The 27,257-nt window shown below is 37.9% G+C and overlaps 2 protein-coding genes across 10 annotated transcripts in view; one reads left to right on the top strand and one right to left on the bottom strand.

Annotated features, from left to right (window-relative positions):
- LOC129740357 (sex determination protein fruitless) overlaps positions 1-27,257 on the top strand; it is a 761,972-nt gene that overhangs the window by 307,121 nt on the left and 427,594 nt on the right. The gene's annotated exons all lie outside the window — the stretch shown is intronic.
- On the bottom strand, positions 13,871-15,591 carry LOC129740358 (uncharacterized). The gene is made up of 5 exons (XM_055732022.1): positions 15,447-15,591; positions 15,291-15,387; positions 15,084-15,215; positions 14,317-14,699; positions 13,871-14,223 (listed from the first exon to the last, which is right to left on the bottom strand). The coding sequence occupies exons 1-5, from the start codon at positions 15,478-15,480 to the stop codon at positions 14,012-14,014; spliced, it is 858 nt and encodes a 285-aa protein (XP_055587997.1). The 5' UTR covers positions 15,481-15,591; the 3' UTR covers positions 13,871-14,011.

Below are 27,257 nucleotides of genomic sequence, written 5' to 3'. Positions count from 1 at the left end.
GACAAAAATGACAAAAATGACAAAAATGACAAAAATGACAAAAATGACAAAAATGACAAAAATGACAAAAATGACAAAAATGACAAAAATGACAAAAATGACAAAAATGACAAAAATGACAAAAATGACAAAAATGACAAAAATGACAAAAATGACAAAAATGACAAAAATGACAAAAATGACAAAAATGACAAAAATGACAAAAATGACAAAAATGACAAAAATGACAAAAATGACAAAAATGACAAAAATGACAAAAATGACAAAAATGACAAAAATGACAAAAATGACAAAAATGACAAAAATGACAAAAATGACAAAAATGACAAAAATGACAAAAATGACAAAAATGAAAAAAATGACAAAAATGACACAAATGACAAAAATAACAAAAATGACAAAAATGACAAAAATGACAAAAATGACAAAAATGATAAAAATGACAAAAATGACAAAAATGACAAAAATGACAAAAATGACAAAAATGACAAAAATGACAAAAATGACAAAAATGACAAAAATGACAAAAATGACAAAAATGACAAAAATGACAAAAATGACAAAAATGACAAAAATGACAAAAATGACAAAAATGACAAAAATGACAAAAATGACAGAAATGACAGAAATGACAAAAATGACAAAAATGACAAAAATTACAAATAAAAACTAAAATGACAAAAATGACAAAAATGACAAAAATTTCAAAAATGACAAAAATAACAAAAATGACAAAAATGACAAAAATGACAAAAATGACAAAAATGACAAAAATGACAAAAATGACAAAAATGACAAAAATGACAAAAATGACAAAAATGACAAAAATGACAAAAATGACAAAAATGACAAAAATGACAAAAATGACAAAAATGACAAAAATGACAAAAATGACAAAAATGACAAAAATGACAAAAATGACAAAAACGACAAAAATGACAAAAATGACAAAAATGACAAAAACGACAAAAATGACAAAAATGACAAAAATGACAAAAATGACAAAAATGACAAAAATGACAAAAATGACAAAAATGACAAAAATGACAAAAATGACAAAAATGACAAAAATGACAAAAATGACAAAAATGACAAAAATTACAGAAATTACAAAAATTACAAAAATGACAAAAATGAAAAAAATGCCAAAAATTACAGAAATCACAAAATTTAAAATTAATGACAGAAATCAAAATATTTTAAAAGTTACAAATATAAGAAAAATAATAGAATTTAAAAAAATATTACAAAATAAAAAACAAATTCTCGAAAAATGACAAAAATTAAAAAATTAAATGAAATACAAATTTTTCAGAATAAGTAACATTTATTCGCAAGATTTGAAGTTTAGAGACTGACAAATTAACGTTTTCCCGCTTTAAATCTGGAGGATGGAATGTTTTAAAATGTTTAATCAGCTTAAATTTTCTGTTAAAGAAGAATTTTTTGTCCTTTTTCTTATAACTGATTTTTATTTTTTTAATCATAACATGGACTTCATAATCCAACTGTTATTGGAACATTTTCTTCCGATAACAATCAAGCCACGGTTTAAGGAAAAAAAAGGCAGAGATGGTTTATAATATTTTCACCGCAGTTTTACATTGAAAACATTTCAATACTTAATGGAAAATTAAATTCTAAAATGTTCAATCAACAGTTATATTTGATACTTCGCACCACTGTTGACGTTTAGTTCAAAGTTCAAGTTCAAAAAGATTTAACAATAACACAAGAACAAATTTCGAAGTGAGCAAACAATTCAGAATAGCTGTGATTCTTTCTTGTTTTTTTCCACGTGCTTTTCCTTAAAACATTTACAGTACAAAACAATTTTTAATTCTACAGTGTTGCCACAATACATTTTTTTAAACTATCGTTTTTTCCATCCAAAGTTTCATACCCAAGCTTATTACCCGGCGTCCTAGAGATATTCGAATGAGCTTGTAGACTTTTGCCAATTTTGTTTTATTATTGAATGGATTATTTTTTTTTTGTTGATTTATGACACTTTACCAACGTTTTGGCATTCGTGTCAAAGCTTTTGAATGGATTATGATTGAGGGTTGGAAACCTTAAAAAAATATTTAAAATTAGAGTCACCCTAATATATACGAGTAATTAACAATTTCATCCTTTCTTCGAAACAAAATATTAAATAATTTAAAAAACAATGTTTCTTTGAACATGAAAACCGAAAAATATTCTATTGCAATGCACTTGCAACCGAGTATGCTCTTCATTTTTAGAGCTTTTACAAAAATGTTTTGCATGACAAAATAATGAGATTCCGAAAAAATAAATGATGCGAAATTTTCAAAAATCGGTCCTTTTGTTACTGCAATATGAGATGCGAGACCTGTTGTTTCATTTTTTTTTAATTTTGGGCCAAAGTTAAACTAAAATTGGTGTTGGGTCTTCAAGTGCTGAAACTCTTAAACCGGTAGTTTGAACGCAATATATGTAAGTTTGCCTTAAAAACCCCTCATCCGGAGTGATTACAATCAAATGATGGTTGCTCGTATTTGAAACAGGCAAAAAGTGCACACTCAAACCAGCTATCAGCGGCAATTTTCAATTATAGTTGAAACTCATCCTTAAGGCCTTAGGACCGGAAAGGATCATCAGTTTTCAAAACAACAACACCAGAAGGACCAGAGCAAAAACGAAACAAAACACCTACATTCAACTCCAAACAATCAACACAGTCCAATCAAATCGAATCAATCTTTTGCTGAAATGTTGAACGCTCTCCCCTCAAAAATCCTTCTTCGACTTAATTCTTGGGTGGTCTTTCTATGTTTGTGGATTTGTTACAAAAAATATAGGGTAAACTTACTGACAAAGGATTTTTTCACTATTTCTTAATCAAAAGATATCGACTGATTCGAAAAATGGTTCAGTTACCCTTGGGCCACAGCCCAATTGAAACTTTCGAACAGGAGCATGCCAGCTCAGGTAAGCCGAAAGACAACGACGATGATGATGACGATTTGAGTGTGATATGACAAGGTGTAAAGTGAGTAAAGCTAATGGAAATTTATTCTCTTTCATGTATACTGGGGAGCAGTTTTTCCTGCTGCTATTTTTCCAGCCATGCATCCGGATTGAACACCATTCTTCCCTTTTGCTTGCAACCATCGTCCTTCATCGAGGAGGGTTGTGTTTGAAGAATCCTTCGACGAGCAATGGAATCGCTCTCAGCAGAACACCCACCCACCCTCACCCACGAAGTTGATCCGCAAAATTGCCGTCGCTCGCTCGGTTGGTCGGTTTGTATGCAACCGGTTAGATTTCTATATTTTTTGCTCTTTTGGTAAGGCATTAGGTTGCTCGAAAGGAAAAACGACGGAATCGGGCAATCACGGTCCAAAGAAGGAACAGATTTAGCTTTGGAAGGAGCTTGAATATTTGAGCCTTCTGTTCTATGCCTTTGCCGTTATGATTCCTTCAAGTTTGTTCGAATCATAATAATCGAGCAAACGGGCTTTGATCACGGAAGGATTAGACAGTCGGGTTGAAATCAGATGCCACTCGCTTTGGTTGCTTTTTTCGGAGAGGTTTTTTTTTAGGAAATCAATCTATGATTTTTAAATTTGATAATGATGGTTTATGAATTTGAATTTTTGAACAAGAACACATGTAGATACATATAACTTTGATTTTGAGAAAGGCGTTTTTGGGAACTGGACTTGTACATACTACTTTTTTTTAATATCACTCAGTTAGCCAGTCAGTTGCCTCCTTAGTTGATGTCCGTGAGTTCGAGCCCAAAACATTTTACCGGATAAGTTTTTCAATGACTGTCCGCCAACTGCATAGTTGCTATAAGTCGCGAATGACACAAAGATGTTAAAACGACTATAATCGAAACCATACAAAAAATATTTGCAACTGACTTGCCAACTGAGCTATAACACAAGCCCAGCTCGCTTGAGTGCAACCCTTTTTATTAGTTGCTAAATCAGGGTTTACGGGCTGTACTCCAAGCCACGGCGAGCCACCGCGTACTCCAGTTTGCTACTCTGGGTCAATGGGTACTAAGGAAAGACTCGTGATATACCCCTTGGATACCTCCTACTCCCTAACCTACACCTGGGGATGCAGACCTAGTTCCCACCTCGAACTGTTAAACACACTGTCCTTCAACAATGGGAGGTCTATTCGCGTTAATGTGCTCCAAGGCAATACTCATAGACGAGACCACTTTCAGGAATACGTCTGATCATTACGACTCGAAGTATGAACTCTCCTCTAACGATTTGAGAAACGACATCTCCTTGCAATGACTCGAGGTTCCTACAAAAACCCCTCCTTTTCGTGACTCGAGGCTTGATTTCTCCTCTCACGACTCAAGATCAGACCCTTCCTAGCATCGATTCGAGGTTGACTTACACATATCTCTCTTTGTACGACTCAAGGCCCGATCTCTCCTGTAGCGACTCGAGTTCTGACCTCCCCTCTTAATGACTCGAGGTAAACACTTATACCACTCCTGTTGTTGATTAAAGGCCTGCTATCTCCTGTTGTAACTCGAGACCCGACCTCTTGTCGTAAAGACTCGGAGTTGACCCCCCAACCTCTCCTCCTGAAGACTCGAGGTCTGACCTCTCCTTTAACAACTCGAAGCCTGGATTCTCCAGGATTCCAGGTTTGCCACCTTTATGCCCGTTGTGTGCCGATCGAGAGTAGCTTATCCTAAACTCGCGCCTGTCACAACATACGCGCGGGACTTTACGCAACTTCTCGGATGATTCCCGACGAAGACGTCATCCTACTTCGACACGAATTGCTCACCGGCGTCGAGAGCCAATCTACCCGTGGGAATTCTCCGATCGTGGAAAATCCCTTTCCCAACGATTTCCACTGCGAAGAAGGTCAAGTCTTATCCCCGCAGCTTCGGCCGTTGGGAACCGCACTGCTCCCCGAGGGTGGAGCATCCTACGCACGATCGTGGCGTGTCCACGGCATCCACTACGCAGAAGGTGTTGTCTTATCTTTGTAGCTTCAAACCGGGGTCGGACGCACTCTACTCGACAGTTCCTCGTCGATGGGGTTAGTCTACTACGACTTACCCCTATCTACGAGGTCCGCTACGGGGAAGGTATTGTCTCATCCCTGCAGTTTCCTCTGTAGGAAGCGGCACTACTCGGATATTCCCCGGCGGTGGGGTATCGTACACACTTCACGGCGCACCCATGAACTTCACTACACAGAAGATGATGCCTTATCTTCGTAGTTTCGATCAAGGGACCGGACGCGCACTTCTTAGATGCTTTCCGGCGACGGAGTCCTTCTACACCGTTCGCGGACTGCCTTTGACTCCAGGACCTCTGCAGAGAATTCATTATCCGGGTGAACCCATCGCTGACCGCACTCCAAGTGTTGGAATGCGTACACATCCATACACCATATTGTCTACTGTCATGTTGGGCCCATGGGCTGCAAGTATGTTGGTACGTACGGCCGCAAACCTCGGACAAGCAAACACTACATGTTCGGGTGCTTCCTCTTCGTCACCACAATCTGGGCAAAATGGCGAAGCCACATGTCCAAACCGGTAGTGGTACTTCATAAAGCATCCATGAAAAGTGAGGAATTGCACCATATAGAAGTCCACTTCACCGTGTCTTCTTCCGATCCAGCTCCCGATGTGCGGGATCACACGGTGGGTCCACCTTTCTCTTGTTGAGCTGTCCCACAGCTGTTGCCAATTGGACATCAAGTCTTCATTGACGATATCTCGTACATTGGGCGTGTAATTATTGTCGTAACAATAGACATCCGTCTCTAACAAAACCGAGATTGGCAAGACGCCCGCCACTAAGTAGGAAAAATGGTCAACTTCCACGTCTCTGCAGGTAACACTATCGTCCCAAGACCGCAAGATTGACGGGGTCACGCTTAACACCCAAGTAACAATTTAAGCTTTATTATGGTCAGCAAAATTTCGTTTGGACTATAGCATTAATCTTCATAAAAAGCTAAAGCGCATTCTACAACATCACCTGGACTCTAATAAAGCCAAACTTAGGCTATTTGGCCCTACCCTAGAAACGTCATCATGACGTATCTTTGTTGGTCATCAATTCTGGTCACCAAAGCTTTTAAAAAGCTATTATAAAACATGTTAGGAATTTTTTTTTTTCGATTCTGTGAGTTCTCGGAGTTTTATTTTTTTTTCCAGCAACCATAATGGTTGATGAATGATGATTGCATTATTGAGATATTTATGATCTGGTAAAATTAATAGCCAAAATACCAATGTTTTAACCATATTATGAGCCTCTTTTGTACTGCCAGTCAAGATTTTAGGTAAAATGTGTATGAAATAGTATCTTAAAATAAATGCGCCTCGTCAAATCTGATGGTCAATCATGATGGAATTGATGGAAAATGGGCTGAAAAAATATTTTCCAATGCTTGCATTGTGAATCCATCAACATGGCGTCATTTTGTGCCCTTCGATTTTGCAACCAACATGGCGTGAGTCAATTCATAGTTTTATTATGGTTTAATGATGACCCCAAAAAAAGCTACGATTTGACGTTTCTCTCGCAAGCCAATCAATTACACGCTTAGGATGAGTTCCTAATTTCTGAGTTGTTAATCCTTAGTACAGTAAATGAGGACATACATTTTAAATAAAAACGGATTGGTTGTTAATCACCCGTGAAATAAATCATGAGTTGAAGTCAAATTTCGTTGTCTGACGCCATCTTGAAATCCAAGATGGCGGATTTCGCTGATCGTTCAAATGTTGTAAATGACTTAAAATCGCATGAAATCCCATCAATATTGGTGTTGGGTGAAAGGGCTAAACGATTAGAAGTCGAATTTTGCTATCAGACGCCATCTTGAAATCCAAGATGGCGGCATCCGCTGAACTTTTAATGCTGTAAATGACCAAAAGTCGCATTAGACAACCACTATATGGGTATTGGTTGAAAGGGCTAAACTAGAAGAAGCCGATTTTTTTCTTTTCGACGCCATCTTGAAATCCAAGATGGTGTCTTCCGCTGAACTATGAAATGCTGTTAGTCACTGAGAATCGCATGGAAGGCCCACAATATTGGTATTTGGTGAAAGGGCTAAACTACAAGAAGTCGAATTTCGCTATCGGACGTCAACTTGAAATCCAAGATGGCAGCTTCCACTGAACTTTAAAATGCTGTTAATCACTGAAAATCACATGAAACTTCCACAAAATGGGTATAAGTTGAAAAGGATCAACGAGTAGAATACAAATTTCGCAATTAGGCGTCATCTTGAAATCCAAGATTGCGGCTTCCACTGAACTATAAAATGATTGAAATCATTGAAAGTCACTAGAAATTCCCACAATATGGTCATTGGGTAAAATGGCTTAATCAGTTTAAGTGGAATTTCTCTATCAGATCCTCTTGAAATCCAAGATGGCGACTTTTGCTGATCCTTAAAATGCTGTAAATAACTAAAAAACCGCATGAAACACCCACAATATGGGTATTGGCTAAAAGGGCTAACCTAGAAGAAGTCAAATTTTGCTATCAGGTGCATCTCGAAATCCAAGATGGCGGCTTTCAATGAACTTTAAAATGCTGTTAAACACTGAAAATCGCATGAAACTCCCACAATATAGGCATTGTGTGAAAGGACCAAACGAGTAGAAGTCGAAGTTTTCTATCAAACGACATCTTGAAATCCAAGATGGCGGCTTCCACTGAGCTTCAAAATTCTGCAAATGACTAAAAACCGCACGAAAGCTTTACAATATTGGTATTCGTTGAAAGGGATAAACTAGAAGAACCAGACCCTGATTGTTTTTGGCAACCCGCTCGAACATTTTGTGTTGTTCAAATCGAACGATTCTATCCTCAACTTTGTTTTTTCTTTGTACTACATTTTTTATCATGTTTTTGATGCATTTAGCACTTTTCTTGTTTTGTCGATAGTTTTTGTTTTTCGCCATTTGCTATTTATGTCATTGTATTTTGTCTATCATGCTAATATGTCTAAATTGTATTGGTCCTATTAAAGCGAAAACTATAAGGTTATGTTGTTTCTGTTATTTGTTTGATTTAGGGACATGTGCCAAAATCGGATGTTTCCAAAATCAAATGTTGCCAAAAACGCTCGGGGTCTGTATTGTGGTTGCTTTGTGCGATTTTGGGTCACTTACAGCATTTCAGAGTAAAGCGGAAAGAGAAAATCGACTACTACTCGTTTAGCCCTTTTACCCAACACCAATATTGTTGAGGTTTCGTACGATTATAAGTCATATACAACATTTTGCAGTTCAGTGGAAACCGCCATCTTGAATTTGGATGGCGACAAATAACGAACCTCGACTTTTACTGGTTCATCTCTTTCAACTAATACCCATATTGTAAGGGTTTGAGGCGATTTTCTGTCATTTACAGTATTTTCAAGTTGAGTGGTAGTCGCCATCTTGGAATTTAAGATGGCGACGGACAACGAAATTCGACTTCTACTTGTTTATTACTTTCACCTAATAACAATTTTAATAAGGTTTCATGATATTTTCAGTTATTTACAACTTTGAAAATAAAAGCGGAAGCCGCCATCTTGTACTAATGATGGCGTCAAGCAACAAATTTTGTTCCTCCTATTTGAACTCTTTCACTCAATACTCATATTGTAGAGTTATTCATTCCACTTCCGGTAATTCGAAGTTTTCATAGATTTTTATAATTTTTTATTATTTTAACTCAAAATCAACACACAGAACTTATCAAAAATGTGTAAAAATGGGAATTCTGATTCAATTATGTGCTATCTAATCTGAGCGTGTCCTGATTTGACATCTTGATCGAGAACTGTCACTAAGTTTTATGGCGGTTTAATAATCAGGCACTGAGTGCTATTATAAAACATGCAAAAGACAGCTTGGAGCAAACTTCTAAGTTTGTGTTTTATTATAGTCTAAAAACAGATTATAGATATAACAGTAGTTATATCTAAAAACAGATGGTCGATTCAAGAATATAAGCATTTTGCATGACCATAATAAAACCATCATAAAACGAGCTGCACAAAAAAGCCATAATAAAACCATAATAAAGCATCGAAATGCTAGTTAGCTTTCTCTGTGTTACTTGGGCAGTATCCTCCTCTTGCTGCTGCGGATTGCCGAGCAGATTGACATCATTCGCGTGAGTACGTTTCCCTCAACTTCTCTCTCAACCGTGAATTTTATCGATCTACGCCGAGTTCCTCCCAACCAGATTGAGGCCTACATAACTGTCGCAGAAGTGTGTATGAAGCAGAACTACTTCATGTTTCGGAATAAGTTCTACAAACAGACCTTTGGTCTCAGCATGGGGAGCAAACACTTCTGGCAGAAGTGTTCATGGCCGATTTTGAGACCGATTTGGAGAAAAGGGAAAAACTCTTCCCCCTTGTCTGGTGACGCTACGTGGACGAAGTTTTCTCTTCTGTGAAAGAAAGCTACCTCCCACAGACACTAAAGCTATAGAATAATCAGCACAGATCGATAAAATTTACGGTTGAGAGAGAAGTAGAGGGAAAACTCCCCTTCCTTGATTTGCTGATCTCAAGGAAAGAAGACAACACAATAAAATTTGGAATCTATCGGAAACCAACCTCAACTGACAGATATATTACGGTCGACTCAAATCAGTTGGGTGCTCAAAAACAAGCCGCCTTCCACTCTCTGGCACATCGGCTGCACCATATTCCAATGGAAAAGCCTTAGTTTGAAGACGAGAAGCAAAAAATTTTTGATGCAGGGATTGTGCATGGATACGACAACGACTTCGTTCGTAAAGTTCTTCACAAGCACGCCCGAAAAAAGCACCGAAGTGATGCAACAACACTATCATCGGATAAAGAAGAATTGCAAAGAGTTAGCCTACCGTTTTTACCAAGATTGACTAACGGAATCAGCCAGATTCTGTTGCAGAATGGTCTAAAAACTGCATACAAGAGTGGAAACACCCTCAAGGATCGTCTAGTCTCGCTCAAGGACAAGATCTCTGAGGAGGATAGATCCGGAATTTACGAAATCCCATGCAGCAGCTGCCCGGCTATTTATACTGGTCAAACTCGCCTTAAATTCAAAGTCCGTCTCAATGAACACAAAAATGCCGTTAAGAATGGCAGGATTAATGAGTCGAGTGTCCGCCCACACAACAGAGTTTGACCATTCCATCGATTGGAAAAAGGTCAAATTAAGGAAGTTTGTACGAAAAACATCACATTCGAATGCTTGGAAGTCGATGTTTATCAGCACTACCGAAAACACGTTGATGAACGAAGACGATCCGCTGATCATTTCATATCTCTTCAACCTGATCAATCAAAAATCCGCATAATACCAATTGCGTTCGACGAATGCTACATCAAGTATGAAATATCCTTTTTCCGTAAAGTAAGAACGTTATTTGTCCTGCAATACGTCGTGTGTTATGTGTATAGTCGATCCTCAACCCTTGGTACTTAATTGCTGCGGTAAGTAACTGTACCTCCGCTGTCGACGAGCCTCTCGCCAAGAGGACTACATCATACGTAAATCCTACGAGTTCAACTCCCAATGCAATGGGAGGCTCATTCATAGAAGGCTCATTCCCAAGGCCCAGGCCAAGTATTGACCCCTGTAGCACACCTGCCGAAACCTCTTGTGTCCGTATGCCCTCACATTGTAGTTGGCGATTGTGGAAATACCCTTCGACTACCCTATGCAGATATGCCGGGACCCTCATTTAGATGAGTGACGATGCAATCGCTGTCTAAATGACGCTGTAGAAGGTGTTTATAACGATCATAGTGACCACCGCGCAAAAGCGGAGCCCCCTTCCGCTTTGTTAGCCTGGTTCTGGTTCAATGACAGAGCGGATAGCGTCTAGCTACGGGGATGCGTCCTCTAAGGAAACTAAACTGTTTCTCCGAGAGTCCGCCCTCACTTTCAGTGTTCTTCTGGAGTCGGTTCTGAATCACCTTCTACAGGACCTTACCCGCTGTGTCCAGTAAACAGATCGGCCGGTACGCCGATGGGTTGTCTGGAGGTTTACCCGGAACACCTCGGGGAACTCCCAGATCGCGGCCTTCACTGCGACGTTCGGACAGCCGTCCGGTCCGGGAGCCTTCCTTGGTTGAAGAGACTTGGCGTTTTTGCGAAGTTTATTCACCGTAATCGTCTCCTCTAAGCTGGTGACCCAGTCGTACGGAACTGTTGGCCAGCGGGTATCATCATGCTGTGGGAACAGCTCGTTGATACTTACTTACTAACTTAATGGTCCCGCCTCGGTTCTCCGGTGCATAGGGCCGTGGTCCACTGTTGACGATCCGGAGCCAGCGTCTTCATTTGGTCCCAATCAAGGTTCTCGTCGACAGTTCGAATTTCAGCGGCTTGACTTCGCCCCACGAGTTTCTGGGTCTGCCTCTCCTTCGATGCCCCTCTGGATTCCATTCAAACGTCTCCCTGCAGATCTCGTTCTTATCTTTTCGCAGCGTCTGCTCAATCCATCTCCACTTACGCTTCCGAATCTCGATTTCTAGCGACCTTTGAAGACATCGGCGATGTAGTACTTACCTCAGCACGTTGATGATCGCTCTCAATTTGTCTGGGCACGTTTTTGGAGGCGTACCCCTACTTTTTGTTTTGAACATGACTATCCTATAGGCATCGGCCCATAGACAGTCATTGGTGTTTGAAACGTGCCTAAGCTCCGTTTTCCCTTCATGGGTCCTTGCGTTCTGCATTCTGCGCCTTGTTCATGGCAGTCGGCGCGTAGACCCGCAATTTACTTTGTCCAGCAGTTGACGAGTGGCCTAGTGTCTTTACGATTGCGATGCTGCGATGACAAGAAGGGCCTTGTCATCGCAGCATCGCAAGCGCGAGCTAGTACCCTCGAAGTGATCGCTATGGCTTTGCTAACCATACGGACCCCGGGCTACCGAAGGTGACATCTATGGTTCGCGGCCAGTTTGGCTTCATCTGTCACCCAATTAATGCCATTTGAAGTTTCACTGCAGCGCCAACATACGCCACTTCTGTCTTGCCCAGTGCAGTCAAACGACTTATGTGCGAACTCCGTGCACTTGAAGCACATGTTCGTTTGCTGGGGAATGGATATCTGGCAGATAGACTATCCCACCTTTAGCTGCCGTACGGACTCCAACACTTGGCATACGGTCAGCGATGGGTTCACCCGGGTCATGACTGCTCTGTTGGTAGTGGTTTACAAAAGTCATTTAAGTGTCTGTAAGTACGTGACACGTTTCAAGCAGTAGTTTTCAATAGTGTAGCTCCAGTTTAAAAACGTCTCCCAACGACATAACCGAGCTTTTTGAGGTACTCATCAAATGCCGTCCACACCACATGACAAACATATTGATCAGCTGTAGTCTCTGGCAGTCTTCAGAACGAAGCACACGTCGTTGTGCAAATAAAAGTGGGCCGATATTGCTTCCTTGGGGAACACCGGAAACGTTGCTGAACGATTAAGATTCAGCATTTCCAATTTTTACTTTAAGCCTTCGATTCATCAAATACGATTCCTACCTCTTTACAAACGCAGGCGTAGCCCTTATTTTACTCAGGAACGATAGTGAGTTAAACAGGTCGAGGTGGGAGCTAGGTCTGCGACCCCAGGTAAAGTTTAGGAAGTATATCACGAGTCCTCCCATTGTACCCATGGATCCAGAGTAGCAAACTGGGGAGACGCGGTGGCTCGCAGTGCCTTGGAATACAATCCGTAAACCGGGATTTACCACCTGTGGTTATCAATTTAAAAAAAATACTTAAGTGCTGCGTTTGCTGATGCAACCGAAAGCTTCACCAAACCGACCTGCATTTCTCAAACGAACTGACATCTGGTCCGAGCGGATTTTACACTAATCAACCAGTGCCACCCGCTGTTCCTCCTCTGTTGGGACCTCGTCCAGGTTTTCAATCCGGATAGTCACTTCTTTACAGAGGGCACGTACCTCGGCCTTGTCACCAGGAACTCCGGCCGCACCACCAAGAGTTTCCCGCACCACACTTAAGTTCCAGGATCATCTCGCCGGTGCGGGTCCGACGGGTTCTCCGAGATCGGCGAGGCTCTCATCTGCATCTGTCTTAAGACATCTGCGTACGTGCCCTCGGGTGCATTAACGACAATCGCCTCTCCCCTCTCGCCGAAGCGACATTTGCGTCGTTAGGGTCGGGGTTTGGCTTTTGTCGTCTACGCATCCCTGGGGCAGACGGATCCTGGGCTCTTTTCTATGGGTCCCCGGGTCCAAGTTCATCTGAAGACGCTCTCTTGCGTTTGCTGTTACCGGCAAACACAAGTCCACACTCGGTTTTGGCGAAGGCATTGATCTTCTTCGGGCGGATGGTGTCCTCTCTCAGAGGGGTCTCCGCCTGCCCGCGCTATTTAGTTTTGGCCTTGGGTTCAGCAAGAAGTTTCACCACAGCTTTATTGTCTATGATGAAATGCTGCATGCTGCATCCACCGTCGACTCCGCAGTCGGGTCCACTGGGTTAGTACTGTGGGGTTGTTCTGGTGCCCCACAGGTTACCTTTAGAGACTTACGTAATGGTACGAACCGGCAGCCTTTCAGGCTCATCAGCACAGTCCAATACACTGAGAAAATTTCTCAACCCAGTGAGCAGCACATCTTGGCCAAATAGAGTCGGTTTCCTAGAGAAAGTCCGTGGTCATATTTACTCAATGTTCGTTTGCGAGGGTCTTCATAAGGGGGACCGCATCTTCGGTAATAATTCTTTCTATTCGGCTTAAGTGATTTTATCTTTGGATTTGAAAGTGATCCTAACTTTGCAGACACATTTGAATTTTTCAGAACGTGCAGTCAAAGAGTTTTATCGCACGTCTGTTCGTAAGGGAGAATGAAAAAATATCGATACTAAATCAGAGGAAAAAAATCGAATGCGTAGATTTTTATTATCAGAATGTTTTACTTTTGACCGTAGTTATAAGCCAATACCTTGATGATAGCAAAAAGTCTTGTGCTTAACCCGTGTAGTCAGTTCGACTCTTGCTTTTTAGGAAGGACTGACGCTAGCGATACAGTGAACCATTGGTGGAACATCACAGGAGCACTGGTAGGTGTATTGATTGGACCGCACCGGTTCCAGCTTATCGCCCACGTTCAAGGTAAGCTTTCCAAACTTGCACTTCATTGCCGAACTTTGAGGGCCCGCAGCCGGCACCGACTTTTTACCAGAAACAACAGCCACTTTGTCAGTGTTTTCAGCTGTAAACATAAATTTAAATAAAAACAGATTAGTTTGAGCACCTAACAAGCGGAGTTCCAATGTTCCATATTGGCTGAATAAAGGTTTCTTACGCATTTTCCACAACACGGGACAGCAGCTATCCTTGAAGTAAACGGGAGCAGCTCCAGCGTAAAGTTTATCCGAATAGCGCAGCTCGAAGTCACAAATAGAATCGTAGCAGTAGGGATCGATAACCTGGTTGGACTCCTGGAATTTTTTGTGGCAGATGCAGGTCCTGCATTGGTCCTTGGCCGGATGCATCCGTTCCTTCTCCAGGTACGTTTTCCCATCCAGGGTACACTTGTGCGTTTTGCTTCGCTGTTTGCCACAAATTTGTCCGACTGAGCAGCACGTCTGGAGGTTGTACGAGAGGACGCAATTTTCACGATCGTACCCCTTGAAACCCTCGGGGCACTCAATGTTGACGCATTCGATCCGGGCAAATGGTTTTCCGCTGAAATGTGAGGACAAAATGTTACATGACGAAAGGATTATCAAGACGGTTCTTAAAAATCAAATTCACTAGCTTACATCTGATGTTTGCTAATTTTCAGGGTATTGATTTTGTCGTTTTTGTCATTTTTGTCATTTTTGTCATTTTTGTCATTTTTGTCATTTTTGTCATTTTTGTCACTTTTGTCATTTTTGTCATTTTTGTCATTTTTGTAACTCTCTAGCCTCTAGTCTAAAAGTCAATTTCTATGACTAACCGGGATCAATCCTAGAAAAAATCGTTATCATCTCAAACTAAGACATGACTTGAATTTCGCACACTAGGAGCACACAACCAGTTTAACCTTGAATACATCTGCAATATTCCATGTTGGCATACACTCACCTTCTGCAGTGGCAGGAAGTTGCGCATTGATGAGCTACTTCCGGGTTCGGAATTTGTTCGTCCAGCCGATACGTTTGTCCGTGGAAGTAACATTTCGTGCTATCACGTGTAGTCAAGGTTGGGCATTCATACCTGGAAAACAATTTAAAGATCAAGTTTTGCTGCGCAGCATTGATGAAATTAATAAAAGAAAAAAAACATTCCTACCTTTGCGGGCATCCCGCACTTGTTCTTTTCCCTATCGGGTTGCATCTCATGGTTTCGTAGTGCTGAATCGGGACATTGCAGCCACTTGCATAGGCAGCTAGCGAATAAAAAAACATATCTTTAATATTTCCGAAAAGTTAAATTTTACACAATTACCCAGAGCGATGAGAAAAAATGGTAGCGCCAACATTATTCTCCAGTAAAATCAGTTCTAATCAATACCAGAAGAAAAAATTTAGACCGCGCAATCGGCAATCAAATTTTGAAGAGTGCGCGCTCCAGGGCAACGTACGAGCAACTGGCTGGCAATTAAACGGCGCGTGTGGACTCTGTTCCGATTGATTTAAAAACGGGTTTTGGCTTCTTTGTTTGATTGAGACGTAAAAAGCACTCGTGCAAAGATTTGTAAATTTGGCTTCTTTCTCAATCCCGATTTTGGTTTGAGAATAATGAAATACCTGTGACTTAGATAGATTTAAAGTATATGTGGTGGTAATGATCAAAGTCCATGTTGTAAAGGGTGATACGGTCAAAATTTGGTCAAGGGAAAACGCGTGTAAATCGGTGAAATCGTTTATTTAAAGAATCAAACTAAATTTCTTTTTCAAGTTTAATAAGTATAAAATTCAGGAAAAATATTCAGTTAGGCTTCCGCTTTTCCAAATCCGAATTGCCGGGCCTTACGCTTAACCCCTGCCATCAGATTTTGTACAGCAACCTTGTCCACCTTCTTCGCCGCTGAAAGCCAGTTTGCCTTGAACTGCTGTTCGTCCTTAGCAATTTTTTTGGTCTTCTTTAGGTTCCTCTTGACAATAGCCCAGTATTTCTCAATTGGGCGGAGCTCCGGCGTGTTGGGAGGGTTATTGTCCTTGGGAACCACCTGCATGTTGTTGGCGGCGTACCACTCCATGGTCTTTTTACCGTAATGGCAAGATGTCAAATCCGGCCAAAACAGTACGGAACAACCGAGTTTCTTAAGGAAAGGCAGCAGACGTTCATTCAAACACTCTTTCACGTAAATTTCTTGGTTGACAGTCCCGGAAGCTATGAAAATGCTGCTTTTCAAGCCACAGGCAGGGTTACTGATAATCGCTTCGTTTGCTTCAAAATTTCCAATCGTTACGGCGCAACCACAGTTACGACGCTGTTAAGCATTGACTCCCGAACGAATCAAAACATACAACATAAGAACGCCGTCTTAGTGAACCATGTACTATGAATTTTCGTTCTGTTTGTGTTGCCTAGCGTTCATTGTTGATTTTCTCCTACCGATTTTTAGTCATTGTTTACTCCAGCAATCATTCACTTCGCTACTGAATGAATTCGATTGCGAGTTGATTCGGCGCGAGTTGATGACGATGCTGTTGATTCATGCCCAAAATCAGACCTTTTAGGGAGAATGCTACTAGGGATCAATTCCTGGGATAAAGACTAAGACCGATATTTAATAAAATAATTAACACACCTTGAGAGGAAAATAAGGCAATTTTTGCATAAATTTGGTTTTTGGGCATCTCTTGCGTTCCAAGAATTAATTCGCTTTCCTTCATGAAGCGTTCGCGACGAAGCATAATCGTCAGCGAGTCGAGTAGATGTCGAAGAATTCGACGCCGTCTACGCGCAATGTTTTCATTAGAAGCGAATGATGATTGTTTGATGGTTACCGATAGTAACTCAGAAAATAACGGATCACTAAAGAGGGGAAGAAAAACAAACTAGGTTTGCGTCGTTCGATGCTGAAAAGCGTCGTTTCTAAAGAAAACAGACTTTCTATGTTGAGGAGTAAACTCGTTGGTGACTAGGATCGAGGTGAAAAACCATTCTGAGCGAAGATCAGCAACCTTGGCCACAGGTACAGATGGCTTGCCAAACCAGATATTTCTTCGCGAACTTTGACAGTTTCATGTGCTTGAAAATATCTGCTAGCTTTCCCCTTCCTTTTGCCGTATAAAACTCCTGTCCCGGAAGCTGCTTGTAGTCGGCTTTGACGTAGGTTTCGTCGTCCAACACCACGCAGTCAAACTTCGTCAGCATCGTCGTGTACAGCCTCCGGGATCGCGCTTTAGCCGTCGTATTTTGTTGATCATCGCGATTTGGAGTCACTACCTTCTTGTAAGTCGATAGTCCGGCTCGTTATTTGGCTCGATGCACGATTGTAGACGATACACCCAGCTTATTTGCGGCATCTCGAAGAGAGAGGTTCGGGTTTCGCTTGAAACTACCGGCAACTCTCTTTGTCGTCTCAGCGGCTTCCGGGTTTCGATTTCCCCACGATCCAGACTTCCTGGCTGTCGACAAACGTTCCCCAAACACTTTAATTACATTTGTAACGGTTGATTTGGCAACTTTTAGCGATTTTGCCAGCTTTGCGTGCGAGTAGCTCGGATTTCCGCTATGCGCGAGCAAAATTTTGATACGCTGCTCTTCTTCCTAGGACGGCATTTTGACAACTGAAGAGTTAATTCCAAAATCAAAATAGGAGCAACATTCTACACACACACACAGCTTCAAAATGAGGGGTGTTCAGGTTTTTTAAATGCAAAATTGAAAGAAATACGTCAAGTTGATATTGACCAAATTTTGACCGTATCACCCTTTATCATCGAAAAGTTTAGCTAAAGAACATGAGTGTTTTCGTTTTTTTTCTTGTGCCTAAACTTGAACACAAATATCATATGCAACATTTGAAATAACTATTTCATGCCTTGCAGCATAGCTGACAAAATTTTTCTTCCGTCACTACTTCTTATACTAAATAATTGCTATAAATTCTTAAATGTTGTTAGTTAAAAACGATGATAAATTCCACTTATCTGAATATCCGGAGCAGCTTACTGGAGCTCAATCCAACAACTCGTCTGAAGAATAGCATTCTATAGATTTCCGGGGTTCATTCCAAATTCAAGCAAATAACTTCTTTGAAAAATGTGTACATTAGGGTGTCCCAAAATTGTATAATAACTGGGAATCTGGAAGCTCACCCTCTAATTGGTAGATTGGGATGTGGAGAACAATCTTTTGTGTGGGGCCGACTAAAAAAATCATGTTTAGAGGTTCCGCAAGAGCGATCTTTGAAAAAAGTACACTTTCAAAATAACTGATTTTAAATATATTTATATATTACTAACATTTTTAACTTTGTGTGGATTAAATTCTACACGTAGAAAGTAAAAAAATTAAACAAATTCGCATCAAAATTGAAAATGAGCAAGCTAATCTAAAGAAAGAAAAATTGGTCCAAAAACTTTGTATTCAACTGTCCAAAATGTGTACCTAGCGTAAAATGTTTTTGATACTTATGCCATCAAAAGATGCGGATTTTTGTGCACTTAATCTTTGCTCAAAAAACATGTTGTTTGTATCATCGTGAAGAAGCATAAAAACTGGTTTTTCATCAATTTTTTATTTTCTTTAACAATCGATTGCTTAGTTATGTTGATTTTATTAAAATTTCAACTAAGACTAACATTTCACCTGAAGACTGCAACTCGATTGGACTTAAAACAAAAAAGTTATGACTGTTCAAAGATTGTATTTTGGTGGCAAATTGCAGTTAAACACACAATGAGTACATTTTACTCATTGCGTTTCACAGGATTCCCAAGATTCCCAGTAGTTATGCAATTTTGGGCAACCCTAGAGTGCATTTTTCTTCAAAACTCGACTTTCAAGTCAAAGAAAGCACATAGACACTAAACTTGAATCAATTTCCATTTTATATTTCCTCATATTATCTAAAACGAGACTCGAAAATCACAATAAAACGCAGCGACCAGAAAAATTGAAAAAAAAATCCAAAACTGTAGAAAAACAGAAATTTTTCTTAGATACTTTTTTTCAAAAACCGAAATCAAATCAGATTTTTTTCAATTTTCTGCATATTTCTTCTGAAATCTCACTAAAACATTTAGAAAAAGGAATTGAAATCTTAAGTCTGTTCCTTTTGAACTCTTAAATATTTTTAAAAAGTTTAAAATGTTTTTTTCCAAAGTTTTGATTGATTTGTTTTTTTTTTTGTTCATTTTTTCTTTTTAAATTTGTATCATTATATAAAAAAAAATGAACAAAAAAAATTTTGGTCCGCATACAAATCCCTTTGCTGAAATTTGGACCGCCATGCCCTAGAAGTTCGCAAAGTTAATGAAAATTTAAACTTGAAATTTTGATAACTTCGGAAGGAAAGGTCTTCAAAAGGAGTCTTAAAATCTAGTTCAAAATGTGCGTATTGAGTGTCTCAATAAATGATGCGAACATCATATTATTATGTGGGCTTGTGATATAGCTCAGTTGGCAAGTCTGTTGCCTCCTGAGCAGATGTCCGGATAAGTTTTTCAATGACGATCCACCAACTGTAACGTTGATAAAGTCGCGAATGCCATAAAGATGGTAAAACGACTATAATCGAAACAAAAAAAAAATCATATTATTATTATTTCAAAACTATCAATAGTAAAGTATAAAAACAAATTCAAAGTATGTTTTATAGTAAGCTAGTAAGCTTTATAACTCTGCACTGAATAGAGATAGAGCTCGTATTATTTGAGCAAAGTTTCAGATTTTGATGATATCTACAACTTTGTAGAATATATTTTGCCTCTATCTCCTCTGACAAAAACGTAAGTGTATTTATTTCTACCGCAGTAGGCTGTGACTAATTTTTGGTACTTTCACGATATAGAGAACGGTCTAACTAGCAAATGTTCTGAAGACATCTAATCATCTAACAGCTGAAATGAAACACAAAAGCATTAGGAAAAAAGGTCCACTTAGGCCCAGTTAGACCACTGTGCACAGCTTGGTAGAGAATTTTCTATCATAAATGATGGTTAAGAATGACAAAAATGTGACTATGATCATTGAAACTTTGTTTATTTTATTGGTAACTAGCTGACCCGGTGTGCTTTGCTACCCCTTCCGAATTTATTAAAATTTGTGGTTCTAGTTATTTAACTTTTTATGTATTTGCATGAAATTTTAAATTCAATTTCAAAATGATTGAAATGTTTTTTTCAAAATAAATTTCCAACTTTTTTTAATCTGGAATCGTAATTATTTCTTTTAATCCGTGTTTTCATCCTTTTTATGACTCTGGATTTTTTTGCTTCATAAGTTTATAACTTAAGCAAAAAAAATTATATATGAGGCCCTTGGAGCCAAAGGGGTATGCGTGCATAAAATCTTGTATAGTGAAAACGCGTCTTTAAATTGATGTGTTTGGCAATTTTCCATATATTGTCCGATAATTTGTATTCTTCTATCAAATATAAATGTATGTAAAAATTTCAAAAATCCGAAAAAATCATCAAATGAAGTTTGAAATATGAATAATCCTTTGGCATCATTAAATCAAAATCGACCATTTTGTCACTTATATTTCTTTGGCTCTAGAATCTTCACTGTCCTTATTTAATGTGGAGAGTGTCTAAAACTATCATATACACTTTTTTTGTAACAAAATAACGTCACAGGACACTTATTTTGCCTGTTCGTTCTCGAATTATTATACAAATTGTGAGAGTGACTCCCTCCTCCATTCCTATATCCCTGATAGAAGGAAAGGGGTCTCATAACATTAGAAAAAACACTTCTTGTATACAAATACTATTCCATGTCATATATTGCTCCTTTCTCGATAAGGTCTTAAGTAATTTAAAATGGGTGAATTTTTTTCCCACTTTATATCTCCCCTCTGGCAAGACAAAGGTTTCTCAAAACATCGAAGAAATATTGTCCGTACACAAATACGCTCCCATGCAAATTTGATTCCATTTTCTCGATTATTTATCGAAATATTAAAAAAAATGTATGAGTGACCCGCTTCCCGCTTTTTATCGCTCCACTGAATAGAGGGAGGGGTGCTAAACTACCGAAAAAAAAACATTTCTTGTGCTCTAATACCCTCTCATGCCAAATTCGGTTTCGTTTGCTTTATTAGTCGCCGAGATATGCTATAAAATTAGTAACGGAGCCCCTGGAAGGAGGGAATCAAGATCAAATCACACCAAATTTGGTTCAATTTGTTTGTTTAGCTTTCCAATTATGCTAAAAATTGTATAGGAGCCCCCTCCCCACTTTCTATATCCACATTGGAAGGAGGGGGAACCAAATGTTCATATAACTATCCATCGTACTCAAATACCCTTCCAAGCCAAATTTGATTTCATTTGCTCGAATAGTTTTCAAGTTATGCAATAAAAGGGATTAAACGCCCCCCTCCCTCCTGTATCTCATCATATCATAGAACAATTCCTCGTATTCCACTACCCTCCAATGCCAAATTTGGTTGCATTAGCTTGATAAGTTCTCAATTTATGTAAAAAATTGTAAGGTAGGACCCATCCCCCCTTCCTATCTCCCCACTAGAAGAAGGGAGGGGTACCAAATATTCTTTGAAATATTCCTCATACCCAAGTATCTACCCATGCCAAATTTGATACCATTTGCTTGATGGGTTCTCGAGTTATGCAAACTATTGTTATTTGTTTGGGAGGCCCCTCCCCACCTTCATGAGAGAGGGAGGGGTCTCAAACCACAATAGAAACCTTCCCCTGCCTCCAACACCCCCACCTGTCAAGTTTCACAGAAATCAGTCCAGTAGTTTTCGAGTCTATAGGGAACAGACAGACAGACAGACAGACAGACAGACAGACAGACAGACAGACAGACAGACAGACAGACAGAAATTCATTTTTATATATATAGACTAGCAGGCCCGGTAAACTTCGTCCTACCATGTTAAACTTGGCGTCCCTTTTCCTTTTTTTCGTTGATTAATTTTAAAAATTTTGTGAACATGTCCTAGTCTTTTTTTACATTTCCCTCCTTTCCGTTAACTCGAATTTTCCCACTTAACTCTATCGAATTATATGCTGGTAATATTTATGTTTCATTTCATTTCATTCATTACCATTTGTTTACTTATTCCGCAATGCTCAAGTTCCCATTAAGGTTTAAATCGAAATCAAAACTTTCTCATTAATTGGAATTTATTGTGAATGAAACTTTATGGAAAAAGAATTATGAAGATCGGGAGTATTTGCCCAATATTCTGCCAAACGCAGCACTTTCAGCACCCTAGTAGCTTTGTATGGTACATATATATTTTAGAACTGAAGAAATAAAAACACATCAGAGAAGATTTTTTACTAACCATTTTCAAGCAACTTTTTGTTCACTATCCTCACTTTTGGAAGCAGTGGTAATTAATATCCATATTTACATCGAAATCATGTCAAAAATATCATCGTTTTTTTATTTGTTCGAGAAAAATGTGCAAATTAAATTCCTTTGATCATTAACCCAATCAGTCATGAAAACGATTGGTTTTGAAAGGAGGAAAAAATATGTTTAGATTTTTTGTTATTCAACCTAATTACAGCATTTTTTTTCTTTTCATCCTAAAGGACATGTCTGACAATTCAAACCAAAGATTCTTACTGAAGTATTGGCGTGTTCTGATTCAAAAATTTCCTGAACAGTGTTGGAGGTGATCTGCGATTTCATTTAAGATTATGTGGTATTTTCAAGATTCAATATCATTTAATTGGAATGCAGGTTTTAAAAAATTAAAAAGATTGAAAAGAACTATTCTGTTAAGGCAGATTTTTTATGTAAATATACCTCGAAACCTTAAAAAACATTTAAGTGTCTTTTTTTTTATTACAAATTGTAATATTAAATAAAGAAACATCGGGGCTAGTGCAAACGGATATCATCACAGTTCAACATTCATATTCTTTCAAAAAATATATATCTATTATATAAAATTCTCTTGTAACGGTGTTTGTAGTACTACTCCTCCGAAATGATCCAACCGATTCAAATGAAATTATTTTTTGAATATTCTGTGGGCATGCGAATCGGTTTATATCGAACAAAAACAACAAAAAGTCGCATCAATTGTCCGTAATCATTAAATTTGTAATAAATTGAATCAAATTAAAGTCATGGCCTTCAATTTTATCGAGATTTTCTTTCTTTTCGGCGCCGGGCGGTTTGTTTTTCGTCTCCATGGTCGAGGCGTCGCGAGCAAGCGTCGTAGGAGGTTAGTAACTATGGCATAGCATACTGTTTAGTGAGAATATTTGGGCGCGCATTTCTCAACCAAGTATAATTTCAATGCATGTGGTGGGCATATGAAGCCTAGATGTGTTTTTTCTTCTTGATTCCTAGATCATTTGTACAGCACACAGTAAAGAATGACGCTTACATTTGATCCAGATTGATATTTTGCCGATCAAATCAAAACCATTTAAACGATATGAAAAAATTTAAACTTTAATTCGTGTTATTTAAAGAAGGAATTGTTGTCTGAATAATATGAATTTAGTTCTGATGCGTATGAAATAATGGTATGACTCTTTGCGGACATTTGAAAAAAGAAAAATGGAAAGATTTGGTTTATAATCCAATTCACTAGAAATATTTTTCGAACATGTACAAATGTGCTTCACAGAAGTTGTATCAAGCGCCTTTAATTTTATAGAACAACCACAAAATCCGTTGCAAATGAACAAACACATGAACTGAACAAGAACCTGTCCTTTAACATAGATTATATAGGATTGATGTTCATTTAAAGGCCGAATGTAAAGAATTGCAAACGTTCAACATTTACATTACATTTACAAAAAAATGTATGCATGGTTTCTTAATTTATAAATGGTTGGGCCCAAATACACAATCTGACTAAATAAACTTAACTTTTTTTTTAAATCGTTCACCAAAAAACTGTTTACAGGTTCCCTGTTTGTTTACACAGAATTCAAGTACGTACTTAACATAAATGTGTGTTTTTGTTTAACGAATTTTGACTACATAGAAGAGACTTTATATCCGATTGTTTGTTGTAAATTTTTTTTGTGATTGATTTTCCAGAAGCATAATTTTTTTGATAGCAGAAGTAGAATTTTTTTTTTGATAAGTTTTTATTATGACCTAAAAGTGTTGAAAATAATATTAACTCCTGTCATTTCACACGGTGAAACAAGTGGCAACACGCCTTTTAGCCATGAAACATATACCAATTTTTCTCTAAAATAGTCAGATAGGGTATCCCGAGTGTTAAATTTGAAGCGGATATTTAAAATTTTTAAATGTCGAGGTAAATTTCGAGGTAAATGTACATGAAAATTTTCAGAAAAAAGAATGAAATGATCGTAGCCTTAAAAGATTAGTTCTTTTTTATGTATTTAATTTTTCAAAACCTGCATTCCAATTAAATGTTATTGAATCTTGAAAATATCACATAATCTTAAATAGAATCGCAAATCACATTCAACACTGTTTAGAAAAATTTTAAATCAGACAACAATGGTTTAAATTGGCAGGTATGTCTTTAAGGAAAAAATGAAAATAAAAATGCTTTAATACGGTTGAATAACAAAAAAATTAAACATGAATTTTCTCCTTTCAAAACCAAATTAAATTCCTTTGAACATTAACCCAATAAATAAAGTCTTCTTGATTTAATTTGCATGATTTGCTCGAACAAATAAAAAAAAGGGCGAACTTTTTTTTTTCAACATGATTTTGATGAAAATATGGAAATAAAAAACCACTGCTTCCAAAGGCGAGGAAAGTGAAGCTGCTTGAAAATGGTTTGTAAAAAATCTTATCTAATGTTTTTATTTCTTCAGTTCTAAAAAAATATACCATCAAAAGCTACTCGGGAGCTTAAAGTGCTGCGCTAGGCAGAATATTGGGCAAAACTCCATAAATTGCCCCGATATTAAAAATTCTTCTTCCATAAAGTTTCATATGCAATGAATTCCAATAAATGAGAAACTTTTGATTTCGATATAAAGCTTGAAGTGAACTCGAGCAAAGCGGAGAAAATCAACTAAATGGTATACAATAATTAAAACATAGATATAATCACAAATGTTATTTATGGAACAAGTTATAAAGAGTAGATTTTTTTTAAGCAAGAGGCTTGCCAAGTTTGATGGTAACGTTGCAACGCGTTGAGTGCTGAAAAAATCGAATTTGCAACGGGAAGCTGTTACCTGATTTCATTCGCCAATATTCAAAGCATCCGAATCAAAGAAAAGTAAACGTAAAGGATTCATGTAATATGCATGTAAAATTGATAGGAGAGATTTTTTTAATAATTTATGAAAAGACCCGTGGAATTGATTTAAAATTCCTAGATTTGATTCCGATATAATTGAGCGGGACAATTCGAGCAAACGGAAAAGATGGATATATTAAAAAACTAGGACATGTTCAAGAAAGCGATACGATTAACAACTCAAGACTTGATGTTGTTTTTAAGTCAAACAGCGAAAAAAAAAATATTAAATTGACGCCAAGTTTAACATGGTAAGACGAAGTTTACCGGGTCTGCTAGTCTAAGTATACATTTGTCCAATTTATGGATGCAACTGAAAACACATTGCTCTTTTTAAGATGCGTCAGTGCAAAGACTTTAAAATGTTCATGTTTGTTTTTTTTTCAACTTTCATTTATATATCTGCAGTTTTTTTCCAGAATAAAATAATGCTTTGTACTCTAATTTCATTGAATACTGTTTTACCATAAGACCATCATTTACAAAGACATATTTAATTATTTTGAATATCTGCTGCAGATTTAACACTCGGGATACCCTTTCTGATCATTTTGGAGAAAAAAAATCTAAAAAGGTATATGTTTCATGGCTAAACGGCGCGTTGCATTTTGTTTCACCGTATGAGCACATGAGTTAAGATCATTTTCAACACTCTCCGGTCATTAGAAAAACTTATCAAAAAAAATCTGCTTCAGCTATCAAAAAAATATGCTTCTGGAATATCAATTACAAAAAAACATTCCAACAAAAAAGCGGATCTAAAGTCTCTTCTATGTAGCCAAAATATGTTAAACAAAACACACGATTATGATAAGTACGTACTTGAATTCTGTGTAAACAAACAGTGATTCTGTAAACAGTTTTTCGGTGAATGATTTGAAAAAAGATGAGTTAATTTAGTCAGATTGTTTATTAGGGCCCAACCATTTATGAATGAAGAAATAATGTATACATTTTTGTAAATGTTGAATGTTTACACTTGCTCTAGTGTACCTTTCAATTAATTTTTTTTCTTGTTTTAGTGATAACTTTCACTTTCGCTTGGAAAAAAACAAAAAGTTCTTTGAATTCGGCCTTTAATTAAACATCAATCCTAGATACCCCATTTTAAAGGACAGGCTCTTGTTCAGTTCATGTGTCTGTTTATTTTCAACGGATTTTGTTGATGTTCTGTTAATTTAAAGGCGCTTTAAACATCTTCCGTTAAGCACATTTGTACATATTCGAAAAATGTTTCTAGGCGTATTGGACTGTAAAAATATTAGGTAAATCTCTTCATTTTTTTTTTCAAATGTCCGCAAAGAGTCAAACCATTATTTCATATGCATCATTACTAAATTCATATATTTCATAGAACAATTCCATCTTTAATTAACACGAACTCAAAATGGTTTTATTTTTTTAAATAGTTTAAATCGTTTAGATTTGATCGGTAAAATATCAATCGGGGTCACATCAAGGCGTCACTAATTACCATGTGCTGTACAAATGATGTAGGAATCAAGAAGAAAAAAACACATCCAGGCTTCATATCGTTACCACATGTATTGAAATTATGCTTGGTTTAGAAATGCGCGCCCAAATATTTGAACTAATCAGTATGCTATGCAAGGTTACTATCCTCTCTCGACGTTTGCTTGCGACGCCTTGGACGACCATGGAGACGAAAAACAAATCGCTCGGCGCCCAAAGTAAAGAAAATCTCTAAAAATGGATGTCATGACTTTAATTTCATTCAAAAAACTACAAATTTAATTATTACGGACAATTGATGCAACTTTCTGTTATTTTTATTCGATATAAACCGATTCGCATGCCTACAGAATATTCTAAAAATTATTTCATTTGAATCGTTTGGGTAATTTCGGAGGAGTAGTACTACAAACACCGTTACA

Source organism: Uranotaenia lowii, chromosome 1 (genome assembly GCF_029784155.1).
Source record: "Uranotaenia lowii strain MFRU-FL chromosome 1, ASM2978415v1, whole genome shotgun sequence".
Taxonomy (NCBI): Eukaryota; Metazoa; Arthropoda; class Insecta; order Diptera; family Culicidae; genus Uranotaenia; species Uranotaenia lowii.
The sequence above is the reverse complement of the archived record's forward strand: the minus strand, read 5'-3'. Positions and strand labels throughout refer to the sequence as shown.